Source organism: Zonotrichia leucophrys, chromosome 5 (genome assembly GCF_028769735.1).
Source record: "Zonotrichia leucophrys gambelii isolate GWCS_2022_RI chromosome 5, RI_Zleu_2.0, whole genome shotgun sequence".
NCBI classification, from domain to species: domain Eukaryota; kingdom Metazoa; phylum Chordata; class Aves; order Passeriformes; family Passerellidae; genus Zonotrichia; species Zonotrichia leucophrys.
Window position 1 is genome coordinate 10,356,272 of NC_088175.1, and position 23,763 is coordinate 10,380,034.

The window sequence follows — 23,763 nt, forward strand, 5'->3', positions numbered from 1 at the left end:
GATTTTGATGATTATAATTTTTCTTTTACAGGAAAGCAGAGAATTATAAAAATGGCCACGACGGCAGCAAATACTCAAAGACAAACGATAGGCTGCGAGGAGTACAGTCTGTACAGCAGCCTGAGCGAAGATGAGCTGATAAAGATGGCCATCCAGCAGAGCCTGGAGGAGGACACAGCAGCTCAGACAGTGGCCCAGAGCCCCCAGAAGTCGCTGGTGGCCCGTGCGGGTGAAGCGGCCGCCCCAAGCCGTGCCAGCCCGCACAACCCTCCCTACCGCATCTACCCCTGGCAAAGGTGAGCGAGCGCCGGCCGAGCTCTGCCCAGAGAGCCCCGCCCGGCAGGGGAAAGCAGGATCGCTGTGTCTGCCCTGTGGGGAAAGCAGGATCCTTGTGTCTGCCCTGTGGGGAAAGCAGGATCCCTGTGTCTGCCCTGTGGGGAAAGCAGCTCCCTGTCCCTGTCCGGCAGGGGAAAGCAGCTCCCTGTCCGTGCCCTGTGGGGAAAGCAGGATCCTTGTGTCTGCCCTGTGGGGAAAGCAGGATCCCTGTGTCTGCCCTGTGGGGAAAGCAGCTCCCTGTCCCTGTCCCTGTCCGGCAGGGGAAAGCAGCTCCCTGTCCGTGCCCTGTGGGGAAAGCAGGATCCCTGTGTCTGCCCAGCAGGGGAAAGCAGGCTCCCTGTCTGGCAGGGGAAAGCAGGATCTCTATCCGTGCCCAGCCGGGGAAAGCAGGTCCCTGCCCGGGAGGGGAAAGCAGGCTCCATGTCCCTGCCCATGAGGGCAAAGCAGCTCCCTGGCCGGCAGGGCAAATCAGGCTCCCTGTCTGCCCTGCAGGGGAAAGCAGGCTCCCTGTCCCTGCCCATGAGGGCAAAGCAGCTCCCTGGCCGGCAGGCCAAAGCAGGCTCCCTGGCCGTGCCCGTGCTCTCTAATTAGCTCTGCCAGGCGGCTCCTCTGCGAGTCTGTCATTAGTGTCAAAGCCAGAGCCTGCTATAAATCCAATGAGGTCAACAATCTACGTGCTCGCAGCGAGAGGAGGATTTGCTTGATGTTGTCTGTCTCAAGCAATAAAAAAGGGGCACAGCCACAAGCTTTCATGAACAGAAGCCCTCCCAAAGCCAGCTGCTCTTTTTTCCCACTGTATGCCAAGCTTAGGTTTTGTCAGAGAGGGAGCAAAGCATTTGTTATGCGAAAACATAAAAGAGGCACAAAAACCAGGTATATGAAATAGTGAGAGCTGAGTACCTGTTAAATACTTCAGTTTTTAAAGGATGTGATTATTTCTGTCTGACTGTGATTATTTCAGTCTGACTTCAAGCACACCACTCTTAACCAAGAGCAACTCCAGACACCAAATTGTGGCAGCATCCCCCTCCCCTGCAACGCTGAGCTGTGGTCACAGAGACCTGCTGACAGTTTCAAACCCAGACATTGTTCCCCTTTCATTTTATAAAAGGCAGATTTCTCAAGGGGGATGGAAATAGATTCCAAAGTCATCTACAAAGCAAAGAAAAATATCATTTTAATCTTTTGAGTTACTTTAGTTTTCCCCTTCCTAATAAACTGAGAGTTACTGAAGTAACATGTTCCTCTTCCCTTTTTGTAACTCCGCCACCCTCTGATGCCTTGCTCATAACCACCTGTGGTTGTTTGGTTTCCAAGGCTGGGAAACTGGGGATAATTTAATGAGCAGCAAGCATGTACATAGGTGTGGAATCAGGATGCTGTGTTGCCAGCAGTCCTGCTGCCACCAAAGGCTGTGGTTTCTCAGTGTGATTACTGTGTCCCTCTACAGCCAGCTCTCCTGTAGAGACCTGATGCAGGGGAGAATAAGGGCTTCCCTGGCCATTTGGTCCTGTCCTTGTTGAAGGTCCTTTGACACCTGCTATTTTGGCAAAAAGCAGCATTAGCAGTTCTGTCATTTTCTGTCCTGTCTCAGCCCAACACTGTCCCACCTCTCACCAGAGGGAAAACCTTTGGGTTTGAAGCACCAAATCTGTAGCATTGCTGAGCTCTTCTGCCACCTGGGAGAGCAGAGATAGAAACGGAGCTGACATCCAGCAGCTCTGGATCCTCCTCTGCCCCCTCCTCTGACTTGTCTGCGTGGCCCTTTGGAGGTGATGAATGTCACCTCACCTCGCTTTGTGCCTGCTTCCTGTGTGGTGGTGGTAGGGTTAACCACACTGTTGTCTTATATGGTCATTTGAATCCCCTGACGCTTCCTCAGAGGGCCAAAAATAAACTCGAGCCGAGTGAGCAGCTGAATCCAGTGCAGAGCAAGCCGTGGCCATCTGCTTTTATTCAAAGCCTGACCGGCAGGCTCGCTCTGTCTCTGTGCATGTGTGTCTCTGCCTCTGCCTCAGCATGACCTGTTTCTCCTACTCGGAGTATTTCTCCTTGTTTCATTCATGTCATCGCCACTCCAGATTGGCCCAGCAGACAGGCCGTGCTCAGCCGTCCGGCTCGGGGGCAGCCTGGGGGGTCAGGCGAAGGTGCGACAGCAGCCAGCTCAGCACATCCCAGGCCGTGTAAGTGTCTCCTTCTCCTCTCCTGCTTTTCCCTGCAGCCACAACAAGCCTTGCTACCCACTCTCTCCCTGAGACATGTCTTCTGGGTGGTGATGGTGCCTGGTGGGGGGAAATGTGGTGTTCATCTGGAGGAGGTCTCAGTGACACCTGCACCTCACCCTCACTGCACTCCTGTTCTTCCTTCCAACCTCCCCGCTGCTCCAGGCCGTTCCTGTGCTCTTGCAAGTGACCCACTTCAAATACCCCTTGTTCTCTTCTCCCTCGTCATCTCCTCATCCCCCCAGTGCTCATGTCCTGGGGACTCTGGGTCAGTCAGAAGGTCTGCAGTGACAAGGACAACAGGGAAGGGATAACTGCACTGTGGTTAATTTACATAGGCTGGCTCAGTTATCATCAAGATAGATGAGGCAGGCAGGTGCTGATAGTAACTGCACTAGTATTAAGTTCAGGGCTCAGCAATGGGCAAAAGTATTTTATAAATGCTCCCAAGATGCCATACCTGCTCCCAGCCATACCTGTGCTGTCCAGTCATACAGAGGAGGGCTTACTTGTCCAAGGAGGAAACTGTCTTGGCTGACTGATCCTCCTGGCCATGTTTTGCTGTTGGCAGAGGCTGCAAATAAGCTTAGTTAAACACAGTCATGGATGAGAAAAGCAGACATTGGCCCAAGCTCTGTCCCACTGCCTGTGTGTAGTGGAAATGTGTGGACCATGACAGGTTTATTACAGCTCTCTGCAGTGCAGAACAGATACATGCCCTTAGCTATCAGGTGACAAGGGTAATGTGTTACAGGCAGCACTTCCTTGCATCCTGCAGAAAAGGAACTCCTCACCTTTTCTATCTATCCAATAAAAATTTTGTTTAATCCATCTTACAAGTCCCTCCCTGGATGCAGGGACTACCCTTCCACCACTCTTCTGCCTTTCAGCTCTCACCCAGCTCTACAATCTCCCCCACCTTCCCCTGCATCCTGGCTGATTCAGACTGATCCTGGCCCTTCACTGGCATTGCACTCCCTGACCTTGTGAAAACATCTTCCTGCTACAGCATGAAGCCTTCCTTATCCCTGTCACCTGCCAGCCTCCCTTGGCCACACTGAAATCACATCCTCTCACTAGGTGCTCTGCATTCCTTGCATGCCTTTTATATGCAGAAGACTTGACGGCAGGCTGTTCTTTTCCACCAGGTAGCTGCACAGAGTTCAATGTACAAGGTTGATAAACTAGCCCTCCTCTGCTGCCAGGTAGAGCAAAAATATAGCTGGGAAGTCCTAGGAGAGCATGATGGCATGACTGGCATTTTTATAGCCTTAGTCTCAGATCTAGGCAGGGATTCTATTTCGGTTCACCTGTGGAAGTGGTGTTTCTTCATCCTGCCTGCATCTCTCCAGGCTGTCAGGAAAAGAAGGAGCTTTTTGAGCCTTTCCATGCTCCACTGAACCTCTTCTTCAACACTCAGAATTGACCTGACCATGCATCTCATCTGCAAGGGGTATTTATTATCTTGCCTGCTGGTCTTTGAAATGCAGTAATTCTTTTGAGTTGCCTATAAGGTTAAGATTTGTTCATATCTTCAGACTTCCTCCATATTTTTAATGCTTGTATTTTCTATAGCTGATGAAATCCAGGCAGCAGAATGTGGTGGGTTTTTGTAACAGCCAACTATAAGTCAGGCAGAAAACAAGGATTTCACATGGAGATTCATTAAACCTTCTGTTCTGATCTGGAATTTTCTTGGCTAGAGCATCCGCAGCCTGGTCCAGCAAACCCCCTCATCTTACTCAGGAATCATTTAAGGTCAAGGAACCCGACAGAAGTTTGCTTCATTCAACATCTGAGGGCTTAAGCAGAATAGTAACTGATTCTTCACACATTTTTAACCCCAGCACAGATCCAAGGTACCTCCTGCTTTCCCTGAGGTCTCAGATAATGTGATTTACCTTGCATTTGCTGCGAGCCGGCCCATGTGCAGACCCCTGCCATGGCCCACCTGGCATGCAGTAATTCATTAAGCACCAGTAATTATATCATGTGCCCAAATCCTGAGGTCACAGCACAGCCCTACATGTGTAACTTGAGCGTTTGTACAGAACAACAGATGGTTTCAGCAGCCTTGTGCCAGAGGTGTTGAAAGATGAAGATCCCCCACCTCCGCCTCCTCTCCCAGCCAAAAATGCCAATAGTTGCTGTCAGCAGACTTCAACGAAATGCTCAAACACCTGTATAAAATTCCATGGTATGTACACAATTAGCAATCTTGGGTTAGTCCCCAGGGTACCCTAAGCAGTATGGAGATACAGCCATGTCCCTGGGACATCCAGCCAGCAGATCTCAGAAGGTTAGACGATTCCTCCCAGGAGGGCTGTGGCCAGGACAGCAGCTGCCTGTTCTAGCTGTTATCTTCTCAGGCAAAATGCCTGGCCTTGTGTCCCATATCTCTCCTCATTCCAGTGTTGCTATTTTTGTGACCCTACTGTCTTGAAATCACTGCTTCCAGCTATAGAGAAGGAGCAAGTGGCACCAAGTACTATTTCACCTGGGAAATAGTCTTTTCCCATTCTCTGGCACAAGTGTTGAGATCACCTGTTCCACTCCTGGCCCTGAATTTATCCTCAGAAAACCAGCTTGGTGACTTCTTTCAATGCTAACATCAGTGTTTATAGCATAGATTGTGTGCCTTTGGGCAAACTGAAATTAGTGAGGCCTGTGTGAGTTTCAGACTGTTGGTCTGTCCAGCCCCTCCAAGGCAATGGAGTTCAGTGCTGGTCCTGTAACTCCAACAAGGTGCATAGGTTGCACCAGTATACTGCTTTGTGAGGACTCCTGTGCTGACCTGCCCATATTTTTCTATCTCTGATCTCACTCTGTTGTGGTATTTTAGACTTTCCTCTTGTCATAACTGGAGTTTCTGGTTGTTCCCATCATCACTAGCCTGTGTGACCTCCACCACATGCTGTATTCCTGCCCTGGCAATGGTAATAGACTGAGACATGCACCTCTCTCCCACATCTCTCTGTCTTCAGGACTGCAAGATTTTCTCTGTAGAGCTAGTTCAAACCACAAATGCTTCAGTGCTTTCTGCAACTTCTTGTTTTCTGTCTCTGAAACTACAGCCCACGTTCATTTTCTGCAAGTCCCCATTAGAACTGGTAAAGTGCTTCCTTCCTTCGTGCTGAATCTTAGTCATTTAGTGCCTCACAATAACAAAGCTGTGGCTGCACTGTCCCAGCACAGCTCAGCTGGAGCCCAACACTGGAAGGCACAGCCCACCAGCATGCACAGAGCTGCTGCCCACCATGGGCAAGGGTCCTGCTGCCTTGGCTGCAGGGTACAGCCCCCAGCTCCCTCCCTCTGCCATACCAGCAGCCTCAGAAGGGTTGAAGGAGGGTGGCAGGTCCTGTTCAGGTGCTGCTGACTTGGGGAAAAGTGGCTGCCAGGCAGTGTTGGGGCTCCTGCTCTGTGGGGAGAATCACAGGAGCTGTCGCTGTTGCTCTGCAGTGGGATTGGTGTGCCCAGGTCAGCCCTGCTCTGCAAACCCTCAGAGAGCTCAGAGAAATGGGTTGCCTGGAGTGTGTGGAATGCAGGCTTGGCAGAGAGAGCTGGGTAGGTGGAATTTTTTCAATTTTTCAATCCTCCCTGGATGGAGAAAGGAGAGCCAAGACCAACACCCCAGTGTTCACATGCTCTAACCAAAGCTCTCCCTACTCCATAAGTGGACTGGCTAAATTCTGAAAACAGGACTGTGTGAAGAAATAAGAAGTATCTTAAAAATACAAGAGTAAGATTTATTGATAATTTCTGTTAAAGCCACCCACAAATCAAATCAAAATATTTCTTCAAGGATGAGCAGGGGTAATTCTCCTCAAAGCTGATCTTATTTGAAAGATCTCACATGGAAGCACCATGCCACATGGGACAGTGTGGTGATGCAATTATCACAGTCATGGACACTCCACAGTGTATAGAGCAATGTCAGAGCCAGTCTTCCTCAACTTCTGACATGTAAAGTATAAGTATTTGTGTCAGACATTTGTTACAGCTACTTAGTTCCCTTACATTCTGAGGAGAGTGATCAACACCTCCAGACAGTGATTCTTCTGATCTGCTGACAGTAACAAAATTAGAGAAGACAAATTTTACCTTTACAGGCCCTATGGTGTCTCACTGAATAAATACATGCTTTATAGACTGCAGGGGTTCACTCTTTTGGGCAAATAAAATAGTGATGTTTCTGCAGAAAGCTTCTCAGTAATGAAGGAAGGAATAACCAAGTTTTAATCTTGTTTTAAAGAGAAATTGACCCTGTAGTGGCAGCAATCAGGGATGGAGATGAAAAAGCAGTATTCAACATGATGAAATCAGGAAAAAACCTTTCTGTACCTAACAAGGACGGCTGGATACCCCTCCATGAAGCTGCATACTATGGCCAAGTGGGCTGCCTGAGCCTGTTGCAAAAAGGTCAGTGAAGTTAAAACTAACTAATTACAAAAGAGAAAATAAGAACATGAATAAACTAAAAGGCCAAATTAGCAGTATTTCAATCCTAGCCTGGGGCTGTATATGAAGATTCTTTCTAATCTCCCTGCCTGTGTACTAATTTCATCTTCTCTCGGAAAGTAGGTTTCCAGACTGAAGCCTCTAAAAGTTAGGATATTTGGGAGAAAGTGATGTGAGATAGATTCTGCCAAGCCCTGCATTTCTCATGCAGCCTTGAAGCTGAGCTCTCTCCTGTTAAGAGCTGCTTGGCTGCTGCAAGCTGACAGAAATAACCCCCTTTTTCCCTGGGGGGAGATCCAACCCAGCATCTCTTTGCTGGTGCCTGAAGTTAATTGCTGTAGTTTGTTTTCAAACTTCAGGTGAAGAACAGTTGCTCAACAACTTTCTGCATCACTAGTGGCCAAAGCTGGGCATTTTAATTTAAACTGAAGACAGGTTTCGATACTCAACCTGAGTTATAGTAACAGTATGTTAATGTACATTATATATATATATTAGTATATATATATGTATAATGTATATATTGTACTATATACATTAGTATATTCCTATATATTAGGAATATATATATTATATATATTAGGATTTTTTAATATATATATAAGGAGTATATATAAATATATATTCTTATATATTCCTAATATTAGTATAACACACTGCTTACGGAAATGAATAAACAGTAAAAACTGAAACTCTCAAGGATTTGGAAGGGTGGTGGTGCTGCAGACCCTTTGCACTACATGCCACAGTGACTCTGGGCTCCCCGTTCCTCCCCAGCATACCCAGGCACCATCGACCAGCGCACCCTCAATGAGGAGACAGCTCTGTACCTGGCCACCAGCCGGGGCAACCTGGACTGCCTACTCACCCTGCTGCAGGCTGGGGCTGAGCCCGACATCTCCAACAAGGCCAGAGAAACGCCGCTCTACAAAGGTGAGGAGCTGCTCTCACAGGGGTGCCCAGCTCTGCTGGCACCACCAAGGCACAACTGCAGGATCTCTTGTGATGAGGCGCTGAAAGTCAGGGATGAGCTCTTGTTTTCTCCTTCCCTGTGGTAGTCCTCTATCTCCTGTGCCTGACCTGCCGTGCCATGGCCTTTTATCTCATCCTGTCATGTAGACAGAAATAGCAGCTGCCTTGCAGGCTGTGATGGGGTGTTGAGAGTGAGGGACATTCTCAGCTGGGCCCTAAGCACAGCAATGTCCCAAACTTACAGCAAGCTGGCCAGTGAAGGGCTATGAATGCTCTGCTGAACAGTAGGACCTAAATAGCTGTTAGATGTACAAGAGATGGGCCACGTGAGGAGGATTCCACACACAGTAACTGTAGACATACCGTGATTCATATACTGTGGGGGTCAGGCCAGGCTGTGTGCTATAGGAGACTCATAAAATTATAAACAATTCAGTGAGGCAGATAAAGTATTTAACACAGACATATTACTTTGCTGCTGGTCGGAGAGAACACTTTCTTCTTTTAGCAGACTAGCAATATATCCATGATATCACAAACACTCAGAGGAGACCTCTCACACCTTCCTGTCTAATCTCCTTTGCTCCTGCCATGAAAGTTTTTAGCACTCTAAAACAGTAAGACATATATTACAGGTTAAAACAGCAATCTTGCCTCCCACTTTGGATGCTTAGCATTACAGCTGCTTTTAAAATGCTTTTGTTTTAAAATACTGGCTTTTAGTTGACATGGGAAAGGCTGTTCAGCTGTGCATTAAAGACACAGTAAAGGTCGTAGTAGTAGCAGTAGTAGCAGTGCTCATAGTAATAATAATCACAACAAAAATTATTTCAAAACACCTTTTAGCCAGAGAATTGTTACTAAGAATGGGGTAGCCTTGATGCAATCTCTTCTACACTATCCTAAAACAACAACAACAAAAATGAGTTAAAAAGACTGTCATAACGAAATAGTCATCATATGTAAGCAAATTAAACTCTGCAGATCTATGGATAGAAAATTACAGAAATGTCTAATTACATAGTTGCTTTCAGTATATGAGTGACACCTGTTTATGGGGGAGAACACTATGGAGCTATTGCTAAGAAGAATCAGAACTAAAAGGTGGGATCTCTTTCTCTTGTGAGAAAAAGACACTATTATTTCAGGGAAAAAACTGATTGCTATGAAATGTGCTTCTCTTCTGTACATTTTCCAACAGTTGCTAACTGGGGTTTTCCATGTAGCTACCCATTCTATGTACCTTTAGGTTGCAGTCCTGCCATTAAGGTGCAAGGGAGCCCCAAGATTTGGGATTCAAAAAGCTATGGGCAATTGGTAGAATAAAAATCAACAAAATGATATTAATAATTAGGAAACTATATTTAGCTGAGAAAGTACTACTGACTCACACAACTGTTGGTTTGAACTTTTTATATTTTCTTGTCTACATAGCGCTTTATCTGCAGTCCGTGGCAGTAAGATAGAGTCAGTTTGCAGAGAATTTGGAAAGAAAGGGTTCAGGTCACGTGATTTCTCTAACATATTTGTTCTTCATAAATTACTTCCTGCACCTTATCACCTCACTGTGTCACTGTGGTTTCTTGTTGGTACAAAGGTGCTGGGCTGGATTCCCCCAGTACCAGACTCGACACAAGCCCTGCACAGGACACTTAGCCAGGTCCAGCTGAAGACTGGCTTCAGTGTCACATCCTTTTTGAGCCTCAGACAATGCCACTTGGCAGCAGCCTTTGCTCTCGTGTAGGCCTAAATGGATCTTTGGTCTTACTATGGCCTACTTGTATGATAATGCCTGGGGCTGCATGAAACAGATACACAACACCCAGAAGCCTGTTCTAGTGTCTTCCCTTTTTTCTAAACCAGCTTGTGAGCGCAAAAATGCAGAGGCTGCAAGACTGCTGGTGCAGTACAATGCAGATACCAACCATCGCTGCAATCGGGGATGGACCGCGCTCCATGAGGCCGTCTCCCGAAATGACCTGGAGATCATGGACATCCTTGTGAAAGGGGGTGCCAAGATTGAGTCAGCAAATGCCTACGGGATCACTTCCTTATTTGTGGCAGCTGAGAGTGGGCAGTTGGAAGCTTTGAGATACCTTGCAAGATGCGGTGAGTACAGTTTACACACATCTATTCGTTTAATTCTTAATAATTCAGAGTTTCCCAGTGATTCTCCCTGGCTCAGTTTTTCTGTCTCTGGACGCCAGGCCTAGCCTGCAGAGAGCCTAAGAGCCTTCTGCTCCTGATGGTAGAACTGGGTGGGGTCTTCACAGAGCGTGGTCTAGACACATGCTTCTTCAGCATTCATTCACAGTCACCTACTTTGAGAAGTCATATGGTGCTGTCCGACTGCATTTCCTAACAATCTTCTAAACCCATACTGCTGCACACATGTAGCCCAAAATCCAGTCAGTCATAAAAGGCAGCTGCAGGTGGTAATAGATGGCAGAAGTTGAACTTCAGCCAACCCCATTTTCTCAGGAACATGTGCAGTGATGGGCAAGGTTAGCTGTCCTCATAATGTATCCTCTGAAAATTTATAAAGTACTGCTGTAGAGTTTATGGGTTTATATCAAATAGAAGGAGACTCACTCTCCCTATGTGTAAATGTTCAAATATATAAACAGAGTGGATTTGAATCTCATTTACACTAAATCTTTTACTGCTCCAGTCATGTAAAACAGCTTTACAATAAGCACAATACACTTCACTACTATTTTGAGGCATATTTTCTTCAATGTAGGAAAAACTTGGGTCCCACACTTGCAAAACAAGAGTTTACCAGTAATGTAGATAAGAAAATGTTTTGAAAAAATTAGTATGATTAAGAAGGATATGAGAGCTGAGAAACCAAAAATGTGTTCTGCTGCCCAGCTAGTCTTGTCAGAGAGTTTTGTATGACTAGTTAGTCAATCATGATGCCTATGACTTAAGAAACTGAGCCAGAATGCGATTTGTGTTTCAAATTAGATAGATATTAAGATTTCCTTAAAGTTCAATTTTGAGAAAAATACGCAAGAAAAAATCCCATGAAACTGTCCAATTTTTCAAGCTCTTCAAGCCCTGAAAAGCTCTTCTGAGCATCCCAGGAATGATATCATTCATTTTTTATGATGAACAATTTTCATCATAAAAAGGGTTTATTTCTCATTAGGAATGAAGTCCTGTGTTATGTTTTGTCACTGTCATTCTCCTGTTGTTTCCAGCTACAACATTTTCAAAGGGCCAAGCACAACACAGATGTTTCAGCTTAGGGTGAGAGCCCAGGGAAATGTTCTCATTGGCAGGGATTTTTCATGATCAAACAGAAGACTGATCAGTTTCTTTATTGGAGTTTAGAAGCAAAACTCCAGTGAACTGTCATTCCCATTTAGGATTCACATAGAGCAGCCTTCCTGAGAACACCATGGTACAGTATATGACAGGCAAAATCCAGGCCTAAGGGCCTTAAATATCTACAGCAGAAAAAGCTAAATTCCATATTGTTTATGGCAAAAAAATCTTGGTTTATGCTTGCATGTTATTTATTAAGCAAAGTACACATTAGAGCTCAAGAAAGAAATTACCAAATAGTCTAGTAGTTTGTTGGTAATATTTCTCTTTTTTTTGTAGTAAAACTTACCATTTGAAGCCTAACTCCAGCCCTCATGAGGTGAAGAAATATGGGCTCAGGTGCTGAGTTTTGAAATGCAGTATTCATTGATTATGGCACTCCCAAATAAAACCTCAGAATTGTTGATCAGCACCGTGCAGATGTCATTTAATAGAGTATTATTTTAACCTGGATACATACTAAAATTAAAAAGAAGTATAAATACTGTAAATCTGTGTAGTACTTACAGTGTGACTATATAGAGTATAAATGATAAATATAAATAAATATATAGCATAAACAGATATCCATAGAATTTTGGAGAGCACCTATTGAGATAATCTAATCCAAACTCCTGCTCAGGAATAGTATATATACATAGTGTAAACGCATGAATATTAATGGAATTGCTGTGTTTGAAGGAAAGGCCATGCCATATAAAGAACAGCCCAATTTATTTTCTTTTAATCTTTGAGCTGAATGGACCCTGGATTCATGACTGGGACCTAATAGTTGCCATCCATGATAAACTGTCCCTCATAAAATTCCCATCATATTATAGATCAATGTAAATCTATGATATAAAGGTGTATAACTGATATGACTGTTCCACCTGTGATATGACTGTGTTCACATCCCCATCCAGCACATTTCATAGCTCCAGTGTCACGGAAATATAAGTGTTCATTCAAAGTATGTTGTTCCCATCTCACTTTAACCTTTTGGTGCTAAAAGGGTTTCTTCCTTCCTAGGTGCTGATATAAACACACAAGCCAGTGATAACGCCTCTGCTCTTTATGAAGCCTGTAAAAATGGACATGTGCCCATTGTGGAGTTTCTTTTGTCCCAAGGAGCAGATGCCAACAAAGCCAATAAGGATGGCCTGTTACCTCTTCACATAGCAGCCAAAAAAGGGATTTGCGAGTAAGTTTTAGTTCGTTTCATGGTTTCATCTTTTAGACAGGAATCCAAAGTCCTTATAAAAAGGAGAATGGAATGTCCCAGAACCAATTCTGAGCAATGTGAGCAAGGCAGGTGCCAGCTGAGAAGTGGGCTTTCTGCTTGCAGAGCCCAGGCTGGAGAGTGTGTTTGGAGGTTGGGATGGGATGGGGTGAATGTGGGGTGAAAGACTCCTTTAATTTTACCAAGACATCATCTAGTACAGCTAAATAATATCATGTATCTTGGAAGTGGATTAAACTGAAGTCCTCAAAATATTCCTAAAATATAATAGGAAAAAGTATTGCTGGGGAGTGTTAGTCCTTAATAGCATTTGCAGCATGGTTTGCAATAATTTTCCTACATAGGCCCATGGTGATTCTTCTGCAGAAGCAGAAGATGCTGGATTCTTCTCTGGTGTGTTCAGGTTTTAATAACAATAATTCAGTTGCTGACAGCAGGAAATGGTTAAGTGAATCTCTAGGGCATTAGTGAAATTGTCACTAGAATATGGTGTCCAGTTCAGATATCCTTCCTTTCAGAAACCTTTCAGGAAATTGTAAAGGCTTCAGAAAAGAAGGACAAGAATTTCTCTTGGTCTGGAAAATATATTTTATTAGTGAATGATCAAATGACTCTTATTTGTAACAGACAAATTCATAAAAAGATCCACTGCTTTCTTTCTGAAATTAAATGTGTTTGGGACAGAGCTGAGCATATTTTTTATAGAGGGAGACAAGTAACTGGTGGAAAAATTAGCAGAAATCAGGTAGAACTACCAGTCCTCTGAAACAGAGATTTTTCTAGGAAAGTAATAAACTATATCCCATGATAAAGAATATCAATTTAGAAGATGCTGTCTGTTGGAGGATGTTGCATTGTCATGTAAGTAGTAACTTGGGACATTGCAGCCTGCTTCTGAGCCTGAACTCCATAGCATTTACTTCTGATCCTAGAGCAAGTTTTAGTTCCTGCTTTTAATCCCTCATTGCTGGAAGAGTAAGTGACCCACAGCTAAGTTTTTATTGCAGTAACAGATCCCTTTGGTGACTGTAGAGGATCTTCTGACTATCACAGTTTCTACCAAAATATTTCTACAACACTACATCTTCCCAAAATGCTTTTCATTCTAGAATTTAGATTTGTTTTGCAATGCCAATTAAGCTTCTCAAACCACTTTGATAGACCTGAGGATATTAACATTGGTTGGAGTAGGCCTGGTTCCTTGTGCAAGCTGTGTATTCTAGAGGGCAGCTCAGTGTCAACTTATGTAGCGGGATTATACACTTACATCATGTACATGAATCCACTGCACTGAATAACATGCATGATTCAAAATTTTCTCCAGGGTTTGAGTTATAAAGTAATTTGCATGTGTGAGAGACAGAACTCAGCTTCAGTTGTTCACTTTCTGAAAAGTTTATCTGAAAGTACAGTAAGTTGATCTGAATTATATAGAGTATGGGCCAGCTCTCTTTCCCTCCCCTCAGCAGTCTCACACTCTGACCTGAAAAATTAACATGGAAACTCCACAACTTGAGTTCACCCTGGGTTATGGAAGGAAGGGCCTGATTCAGGGCTTGTATCAATTATTCCCAACAACCAGCAGCATAAATGAGACCAGAATTTAGTTCAAACTCTGCCTTCCTTCACTTGTAAAAGATTGAGCACAAATTTTGTGCATAACTGCTGCAAACTAAGTAGAAAAGAAAGACAAAAGAAAAGTATATTCTCTTATAAATATTTATCTAAATGACAAAACTTTAGCCTGTTTGGCTGATCATTCTTAATTCCTCTGGTATTCAGTAAAATAACACCCTTCATGGTGACCTCTGTATTCCTGCAGATTTAGTACGTAATTCTGCAGGAATTCCACACTTCAACTTTTTGCCAGAGCACGAAGGCTCCCTACCATCAAAAAGCCAAGAATGTGGTCCCAGGGCTCAACTGTCAACTCTTGTTGCTTGATGTTTGTTTATTTTAAATGACACCTTGTCAATATTGACCTGAAATTCATAAGGGTCATCTCATAAGCTTCAAGCCGTCATTTAACTCTTTCCCCCTTAGAACTGAGGAGTTGAAAAGGGAAGACTTCATGAAGCGTGGGCAGATTTATTAAGTAAATACAAGTCAGTAAACTCTTGGCGTGCTCACACTAAGGATGCTCTGCCTCCTCCTCCACATAACCTCTAACAAATAGAAAACACAGAAGCAGGTGTCAGGGATTATTGAAATCTTGGCACTATTTCAAAACTGTACATGAAGCTCATCCCTGTGACAGACATGGATGTGGCCTGACTTGTCTGGCCTTGGCTGCCTTCACTTGAGTTGCATTCTCCCTCTAGAGAAACAGGAAATGCTCCAGAGGCACCATATTACTGAACTGACCCACTTTGGAGGGTGAGAAAGAGACACAGGTTCAAGCTACACAATTAAACTGGCAACAATTTGATGCTTCCTGCTTGTCACACCAAAATAAATGTGGGCTGCAGGGACTGTACTGAGCTCTAGGATTTGGATGCAGAGCCTCAGTGTGGCACCCGTGAAGTTAGGTTCAGGTTCCCCTTGCAGACAGAAATGATCCAGTGCCTCTTTAACTCAGATGTGAAGAGCTGGCTGAAGCACACATGCTGGAGGGAAAGAACAAAACAGACCCTTAAATCTTCAAAACATTTGATCATGGGATGAGTAATGCTGGTACTTGGCGTAGTGTCCTCACAGTGCTCTGTGCCCTTTTTGTTATTAGACTCTTGCAGAACATTTGCTGAGGGTGGGAAGTTGCCAGCTCACCAGCACCCAAACCTCCAGCTCCCTGGCAAGTGTCACAGTGCTGGAAAATTAGTGTGACTGCTTGGAGAAAAAAAATAAGTGCTTAATTTCCCAAGATATTTACATAATTTAAAAGCCTTTTTGTTTAAAAATGAGATGTAGAAGTAACTTGGAGACATCAACAGTACATCACGTAAATAGGAACATAATCCTGTAAAATTACATCTTCAACCCTTATTTCAGCTCCTGGGAGTGTTGGAGGCTCAGTGTTTCACAGGATCACAAGATCATCACAGACAAAGGTTTTACTGGCTTAGCTCATTATGTAAATATATGTTTGAGGGCCCAGTGTTGGGACCAGCTATTGCTGTCAAGCTGAAGATATTCAGCATTTTAAAGGAGACACACTACATGCTAGGAAAGTGAGCTTTGCATGTTTGTCTGTCACCAGAGCTGATGACTGCTAGGCAGAGTATTCTGCATGTGAGGAAAGGAGGTGGAGAAGGTGAGCTTGGCTTCCCAGCTCACACAAGTTCCTATTTAAGAAATCCCCCTCTACACAGATATTACAAAGGGCGTGTGGGCAACTCCTGACACAGCAGGCAGACTCAGGTTGGATGATCCCTAGGGTCTTTCTAAAAGTAAGTTTCCTTGAGGTGAGTTGTCTATTTCTACAGAATCAACCTAGGACCTTGGCTATATTACCCAACTTTATAAGCAGGAAATGAAGGTTTAATCCATAGGGTTGGTCATGCAGCTTCATTGACACCTGTGCAGACATAAAAATGATCATGGGTTTGTGACTGCAGGGCTCCTGTGCATCATATATTTGAAATTCGTATTAAATATTAGAGCAGCTTGATTTATGTTGGTGTGTTTAGGGCCACATCATGCTTTCCAACAGCAATTCCTCATTACTGGGGTATAGGACTTGGCTACACATGTTTTCTCCCTCAGCTGAAACATGGAAACCAGACTGGAAAATATTTTTACTTCTTTTTCTCTCTTTTACTAATTGTCTTTTTGGCTCCCTGTGGTCTGGGATGGACATTGATAGCCCCATGAACTTGCCATAGCCAAAAGCTGCACTGTGAAGGCCTACAGGATAGGTACCAATGCAGGGTAATAACTGAACTGTAAAATCTAATAGGGAAGGCCTGGGAACCAAATCTGTAGTTTATCCTAGCTCAGTCCTCCAGACATGGGGTTTCACCTCCTGTCTGGTGTCAAGCCTGTCTGGTTACTGTGGCTGTGACCGACATAACTTGCCAGCACTTTGTGTTGGCACCCTTCTCTGCTGAGCAGTAAAGCAAAACCTGAGAAGGGGAGATACATTCTCTCTGCTGGCACCTCAGGCTGGAGATTGTGCACCTTTTCCTCCAGTGCTACCCACAGCATGATGATGAAGGTGCAGAATATCTGGTAGCTCCTGGCTGGTTGTCTGCCATTTGGGCTGTGGAACATAACAGAAGTTTCAACAGGGTGGGTGAGTGCCAGCATGTCTCTCTTCCATTGTAACTGCCCGTGTAGCTGCCATTACATCACAGAAACTGGGTGATAATCTCAAAAATATGTGCTCCTCCATGAAAGGGGAAGGTCAAACAACTCATCTTTTTGGCAAGGTCGGTGCACAGGGAGTTGCTGACAGGTTTGAGGTTTGCAGTCTGGCTTCTATGAGTTGTCCCAGTGTCTGAGTTAGCAGGCTCTGCCCTGGGGGTACAATCATAAAGCTATGAATAAAGCTTGCTGCAGGCTTGTAGATGCCCTGGAGCTCACTGCTGCTCACTGAGTCTCCTCCTGGCAGGATTGTGTCCATGCTGATCCCTGTGACCAGCCGCACCCGTGTCAAGCGCAGCGGCATCAGCCCCCTGCACCTGGCGGCCGAGCGCAACAACGACGATATCCTGGAGGAGCTGATCGAAGCTGGCTACGAGGTCAACACCACCCTCTCTGATGAACGCTCCTGCCTCTACGAGGACAGACGCACCACCCCACTCTATTTTGCTGTTTTTAACAACAACATCTACGCCACAGAGCTGCTGCTGCAAGCTGGAGCCAACCCCAATGTTGACCTCATTAACCCATTACTCATCTCCATCCGCCACGGCTGCCTGAAGACCATGAAACTGCTTCTTGACCATGGGGCAAACATTGATGCCTATATATCAAGTCATCCCACCACCTTTCCAGCTACCATCATGTTTTCAATGAAGTACCTTTCTGTGCTGAAGTACCTCCTGGATCTGGGCTGTGATGCAGGTTCCTGTTTTGAGTGTCAGTACGGAAATGGCCCACACCCTGCATTAAATTACAGAAGGGAAAGACTGAATGATCCCCAGGTGACCAGGGAGCCAGCTGTAGTACAGGTAAGCACTGCCCAGTCTACCTGCAGGACTTTTAAGGACATCTCCTACCAGTGGGTTCTGACAACATTAGTGTATTTTTCTTCCAACTTTTTTGCGAGAGAAAGTGCCACAATACCTACTTTATTTACAGAAAAAAAAATGCTTAATATGAGCCAGCAAACATTCCAAGTTTGTGTCCAATGACTGCAGGAAGGTAGGGAACAGCCACTGTGGCCATAGCTTGAATTTACAGTGAATTGTAGCCATCCTGACAGTCTAACCGAGAGTTCTACAATGCTCTTTTCCTCTGGACCTTAGGTGCCAAAAGTGAGGCATATTTTCTTGACAAACATATGGATGAGAGCATATGGGAGGTAGAAACCTTCTTTTTTAACTTGCACTGTAGGATTTGTTTTGTCTGATACAGAATGTTAGCTACTGGTTACATGAAAACAGTCTAGTGCTTCACTCTGTGAGGGTAAACCAGTGAATGTGAACAACTGCAATTTCTGAGTCTACTGGAAAAGCAGTCACGGAGAGAGAGCATGAATTATTACATTAGCTATGTGACTGAGTTATATTTGAAGATTTCACAAGAGATTAGGAGATTTAGGTCCATGATTTCATCTTTTCAAAGCCACTTCTTCTAAAGCCACAGGCTTTAGATATCTACATTTTATACATGTATCTTTGCAGTCCTTTCTAAAATGCAGCTGGACTTATCTTCCATTGGTCTGGAATGGGACTCTCAATCCCTTAAGGGGCTTTGCAAAATTTCATATTATACTTTTCTTCTGATTTCCATATCTCCTCTCCTTCCAATGTATCTCAAAACCTAATATTACACTCAAAATTTGCTGTCTTTCAACATGCTACACAAAAATGAAATCTCAACATGGCAGCTTTTCTATTTTGCACAAAATCGAGGATGAAATCAATCAGCTTCTAGCTAGTGTAAGTGCAGCTTTGAGGGATTCAGCAGAATCCCAAAGGTATGGTTACCAATATATATTCTTTTGTGGTGGAAAGAATAAAGGAAAACATTAAATGATCCTAGAAAATCTTGACCTTTTTATCAGTCCTGTCTTCCAAAAGACTTTACTCTCAGATAACATATCTGGGAGAAAAAAACAACCAAAAAGAAAATCTTATAGAGAGAATTAGGAGTCCATCACAATATTCGCTTCTCCTAAAGAGGGCTTTACCCTCAAGAGTCTTTTGTCACAACAAAATTCCTCCAGTATACCATATTTTTTGTCAAAGAAAATTTATAAAATACATCATCTCTAGTTCTTGATCTGTGATATTGTAGCACACTGAGTGAACAGAGAAATGGAATTCCAAGACAGGTAGACAGGGTTTGTCTACTTGTAGCCCTCTATGGTACCCTAGCCACTCAAAACCAGTTCCTTCTGGATCTCACCTGAAATTATTGCCTAAGAAAATATTAGGTCACTCACAAAGAGTCATTGCCTGAAAGGTCACATCATATAAGGCAGAGACAGAAAAAATTGTATAAAAATTTATTTGTCTAGAGAGAAAGTCTAGTGACACTATGTGTCTAGTGAGGAGATATGCACACAGAAAAAAAAAAGTAATCCCTTCCCTCTAATATTGTTTTTTATTTGCTTTTGCTGCTAGGATTTTAGCTAATAAAAGTGAGGCTTCTGTGGTAGCTTCATGATAGTTATGATATGATATCATAGGTAGTTATGATATGATTTATATTCTGAAATGTGGATGTTCTTATGAAACTACAGCCTTCTCCATACAAAGGATGTTCTTCTATTTTCTTGTGTAAGATTATGTAAGGATAGTATATCTTAATTATTAGTCTTTATAAAGGCCATGAAGTACTGTAACTGGGTTTGGAAAATGCACAAATATAAATCATAAGTGATGCTACTAAATGAACGTGTCCTGGGGAAAGTGAGCACAGAAGAATGAATGGTTGCTGACCCTCCCCCGTTGGCGGAGCTGCTGCTGATCCCGGGCAGGAGGGCACGGGCGGCAGTAGCGCGCAGTCACGAGAGGGCATTCGGGTGGCTGCCGAGAGCGCAGCCCCAGAGCCGCCTGCTCCGAGCAATCCCGCTGCCTGCTGCTGCAGTTGTGCATTGTTTGTCTTTATATTGCTAGGCTTATTTTCCTGCAATGTGTTTTGAAACGTGCTCATTCCACAAGATGTTTTTGTAAGCCGAGCTTGTGAACAGAGAAGAAGGCAGGCAGGGTCTCTGGTGGAGACAAGAAGAGAGCAAGTAAGATGCAGTGTTTTATGGCCCTACATGTGTCTTCATTCCCACTCTCCTAAAGCAGTCACTGCAAGGAGGTGTTGTGCAGGTGCCCAGTCTGTGTCTCACACGGGTAACTGCATGGCAGTGACACAAACACTGCAGTGACAGGCAGACTCAAAACTGCACTCCCTATAAGCAGCCCAGGTTGGGAACTGTGGGCTGTCCACTGCCATCCTCCTGACACTACTGTCTCTAGTTGTCCTGGGAAACTTTACATGGTGATGTTTGGTGAAAAATAAGAGTCAGAAGAGTAGTGAACACCTCTGTGAATGCTCTCACCTTGAACAAAATAACCTTATTTTCCACAACTCTATTTTACTAGGTGAGCTAATAAAATTTTACTTCTGAATAAGAGTATCCACACAAGAGTTTAATGGCTTTGAGTTAGGACTCATGCATGAAAAACCAAATTTCATCTAGTTAAAGGAATTTAAACTGAGAGAGCTTTAAGCCGGTGCATTTTCTTTCCTGTTTGGTGTGGGCTTTGAAGGTGTTTGCAGACAGGCTGAGTGACTAAGTTGATGGATGGTGCTTCAGCCACCAGCATTCAATAGGGTTCGGCCTTGTGCCTGAGTTCTTATGCACACAGCATGATTTAATTCATGTTAAACTTCCTGAATGCTTGCATGCAGATTATGTTCACAGATATCTTCACCATATGCAGAGCCCTAAGAGAGAAAGATGAAACTGACTGGTATAATATACATATTTAGATTAAAGTGGGCAGATTTTTTTAAAATGAGATTGCTTAAAGTCAGGCTCTTAAATCTGTTCTCCAGTATTTCTATAAGAAACTCTCCATGCAATGAATTTCAGTACTCTTCAGCTTACACTGGAGACAATAGAAAATTGGCATGATCCAGGACTGAGTAAGGAAGGCACCCTCTATTAGGCCCAGGATAGTTCTCACATGAGTGACTAAAATGGCCAGGGATTCATCTGTGCAGAGATTTCTCCACATTTGTTTCTCATAAGATGTTTGGTCCCCCAAAGCTGCAGATACTAGCAGGTTCACAGGAAGCAGGAGGTGCTGCATTCCTCTGAATCTCCCTCTTTCCCCAGGATTCCATTTTACCCCCCAGAGCCCCACCCAAGAGGGGAAAGGACCCAGCATGCTATGTCACAGGGCCCTAGACTGCATGGACCTTCCAGTAGCCCTTGACTAGCTAGGGGCAAAGTTCCTCTGCCCTTGCATTTCTGTGGAAGTAGGATCTTAGGACTTACAAACAATTCAGCATTATTGCATGCTCCAGAGCTAGGACTTTGCCAGGGATTTGTGTCATCCTGTGATTGCAAAGACGGAGTTCTGCCCTCAGGTGGAAAAGAACAGGCTTTAGTTGAAGTTTTCTGAAGGGAAACTGGTGATTGCCCTCACAGCTGGTAGAAGGAGGGTACCATGAACGCTATCAGGGCTATTGCAATTGCTGTTTCCACAAATCCATTTATGTCCCACTGATGGCAGTCCATCTGTTTTTCCTTGAAGTTTTGTGAAATGGTGTCTACTCCAGAGATAAGTCGCTGGGCTGGGCCGATCATCGATGTTCTTCTGGATTATGTGGGAAATGTGCAGCTCTGTTCCCGGCTCAAGGAGCATATTGACAGCTATGAGGACTGGGCTGTCATTAAAGAAAAAGCAGGTATGGTCTCCCAAAAGAGAATCCAGCACAAATTGTCCCACTGTTGGATTCAAAACCTCGGTCACCATCTCCTCTTAGTGTTCATCCCATAAACTTGAAATCTTTGAAAGGATTTCCCTTCTGTGACTGACCAGATATGAGTATCAGTAATTTCTGGCATGTCACTGGCCCTGTGGTGTGAAATGCACACCAGCCATCAGTCTGACCCACTGGGAATGAGCACAGCAGTGCAGAAAGGCCCATTTGGATGTAGCTGGGGTTCAGTCAGATCAGAACAGATGGGCAGCACAGCCATCTCCACAGCAGCCTAGCAGGCACCAATGGCCTTTAAAGACTTTATTAATATTCCACTCTCCTAATATCCTTTCCCTCAGGACAAAGCCTTTCATAGATATTTTCAGAATCAGTTTTTTGGCACCAAGCAAAATTTGGTACCTATTGCATTTATTTTCATTGGGAAGGCTAAACACTTTGAAGTAGCTTGTTTAAATCCTCCTAGAAAGCCCATTGCTATGGCTGAGATGGGTACAGCACCCCATCCTCCAGGCCCACATCCTTCCCCATGTCATGCCTCAGTACACATGTTCTGCCACCAGACATATTATCCCTTCATTACAGAAAAAAAACCCTTTTTTCATTCTTCCTTCTCCCATTTTCCTCCTGACACTCCCCTGCCCAAGCTGAGCTCAAGTCCCTCAAGTTAAAACCTGTTCTGCTCACGTTTCTGACCCACTGTCTTTTAGAACCCCCACGACCTCTTTCCCACCTTTGCCGCATCAAGGTCCGGAGCGTGGTTGGAAGGAACCGCATTAAACTCCTGGACACGCTGCCCCTCCCAGACAGACTGATCCGCTATCTACAGCACGACTACTCACAGTGACCCCAGCACACTGCAGTGCAGCAGCTTCCCAGCATGGCACCCAGCCTCACCACTGTGGCACAGGTGCACAGCAGGGAGGAATTGCTGCTGGCTTGGTCGAGCACCCCTCTGTGACTAATCTAAGAGAAATGCGCTTTTGAAGCAGGAATGAGAAGAAAACGAGGAGACAGCTAACATAGGAGATTGCTGTTAGGTTTTTCAAGAGAAAACACATACAATTCACCTCAGACCTTAGTCTGCAAAGAAGAAGGAATGAAAGCCAATACTGACAAATGAGTAGTGCTGAAGCAAGCATCAGTGAGGAACTCAAAAGTGTCCTGAAGCTGTGGTGGAGTTTAGCATCCTTGCCGTGGTCACAATTAAGAACTTGTCAAGAATCAATGTGTTTGGGAAAGCAATCACATTGCCTTCACTGACTGAGATTTTTATTGTAGTTTCTATTCTATTGTTTGGATTTTTGCTAAGTGTGTTGGTAGCTAATTCTCTGATATTTTGACACCACCTTGCTAACACCTTTTTTTCTTTTTTTGTACCTTTCTTATTAAGTACTTGATTTATGAACCTTCAGATCTCAGAACTCTTTAATAGACTAAAATCCAGAAATGCTGAATCCTTTAAAAGTCAAGGAAAGGTTTATTTAAGGAGGATGGAAGAATTATATTTGCACATAGCGAACACAGTTCATTCTGTGTTATATTTGCAATAGGAAGTAAGTGAAATTTTGCTTGAGAGAATTTCCTAGACTAGGTATTTGAAAGCAACCCTTAGCTCTTTCATGTTTTTTTGGTGCAAATTAGAAGTAGCTGCACTGTAAACAGTAGGTTTATGCTTTCATGAAGCCAGTGTCAGAACAGAACAAAGCCCTAGAGGAACAGGAACAGAGAGTGATGTGAAGGAGAGAGGCAACACTGCTGAACCAACTTATTCTCTTCCTCCCCCAGATCTTATCTCTGTAAAACCCAGGTCTCCAACCTCCTTGGACCTCTATGGCTGTAACAATACATGATTGAAAGTAAGAGAATTTATTTCAAAATTATGGAATTCAAACTGCAAAATTTATGGAAATGAATACTCAGAATTAGGTTTCCAAATCCTTATTCAGATGCCTAAACAATGGCAAGTTGCTTGCACCAGGTATTCCACTTAAATCAGGGGAATCATATACATATCAGATATTACTGAGGCAGAATAAAAAATCTCAGAATTTAGCCCTGAATTTTCTGACTTTGAGAGTTTGAAGGATCTTTTAGCTTCCTTTGACACTGACGAAAGTTATTATCTCAGCTTCTTTGAAAATTAGGTCACCTATTTACAGCTGAGAT

General features: G+C 44.0%; 1 protein-coding gene across 1 annotated transcript; it reads left to right on the top strand.

The window, feature by feature from the left end:
- Positions 1-51: 51 nt before the first annotated feature.
- ASB2 (ankyrin repeat and SOCS box containing 2) lies at positions 52-22,441 on the top strand. Its single transcript, XM_064714732.1, has 9 exons — positions 52-296; positions 2,418-2,519; positions 6,811-6,977; positions 7,794-7,949; positions 9,852-10,097; positions 12,333-12,504; positions 17,093-17,654; positions 21,408-21,561; positions 22,305-22,441. The coding sequence occupies exons 1-9, from the start codon at positions 52-54 to the stop codon at positions 22,439-22,441; spliced, it is 1,941 nt and encodes a 646-aa protein (XP_064570802.1).
- Positions 22,442-23,763: the final 1,322 nt, after the last annotated feature.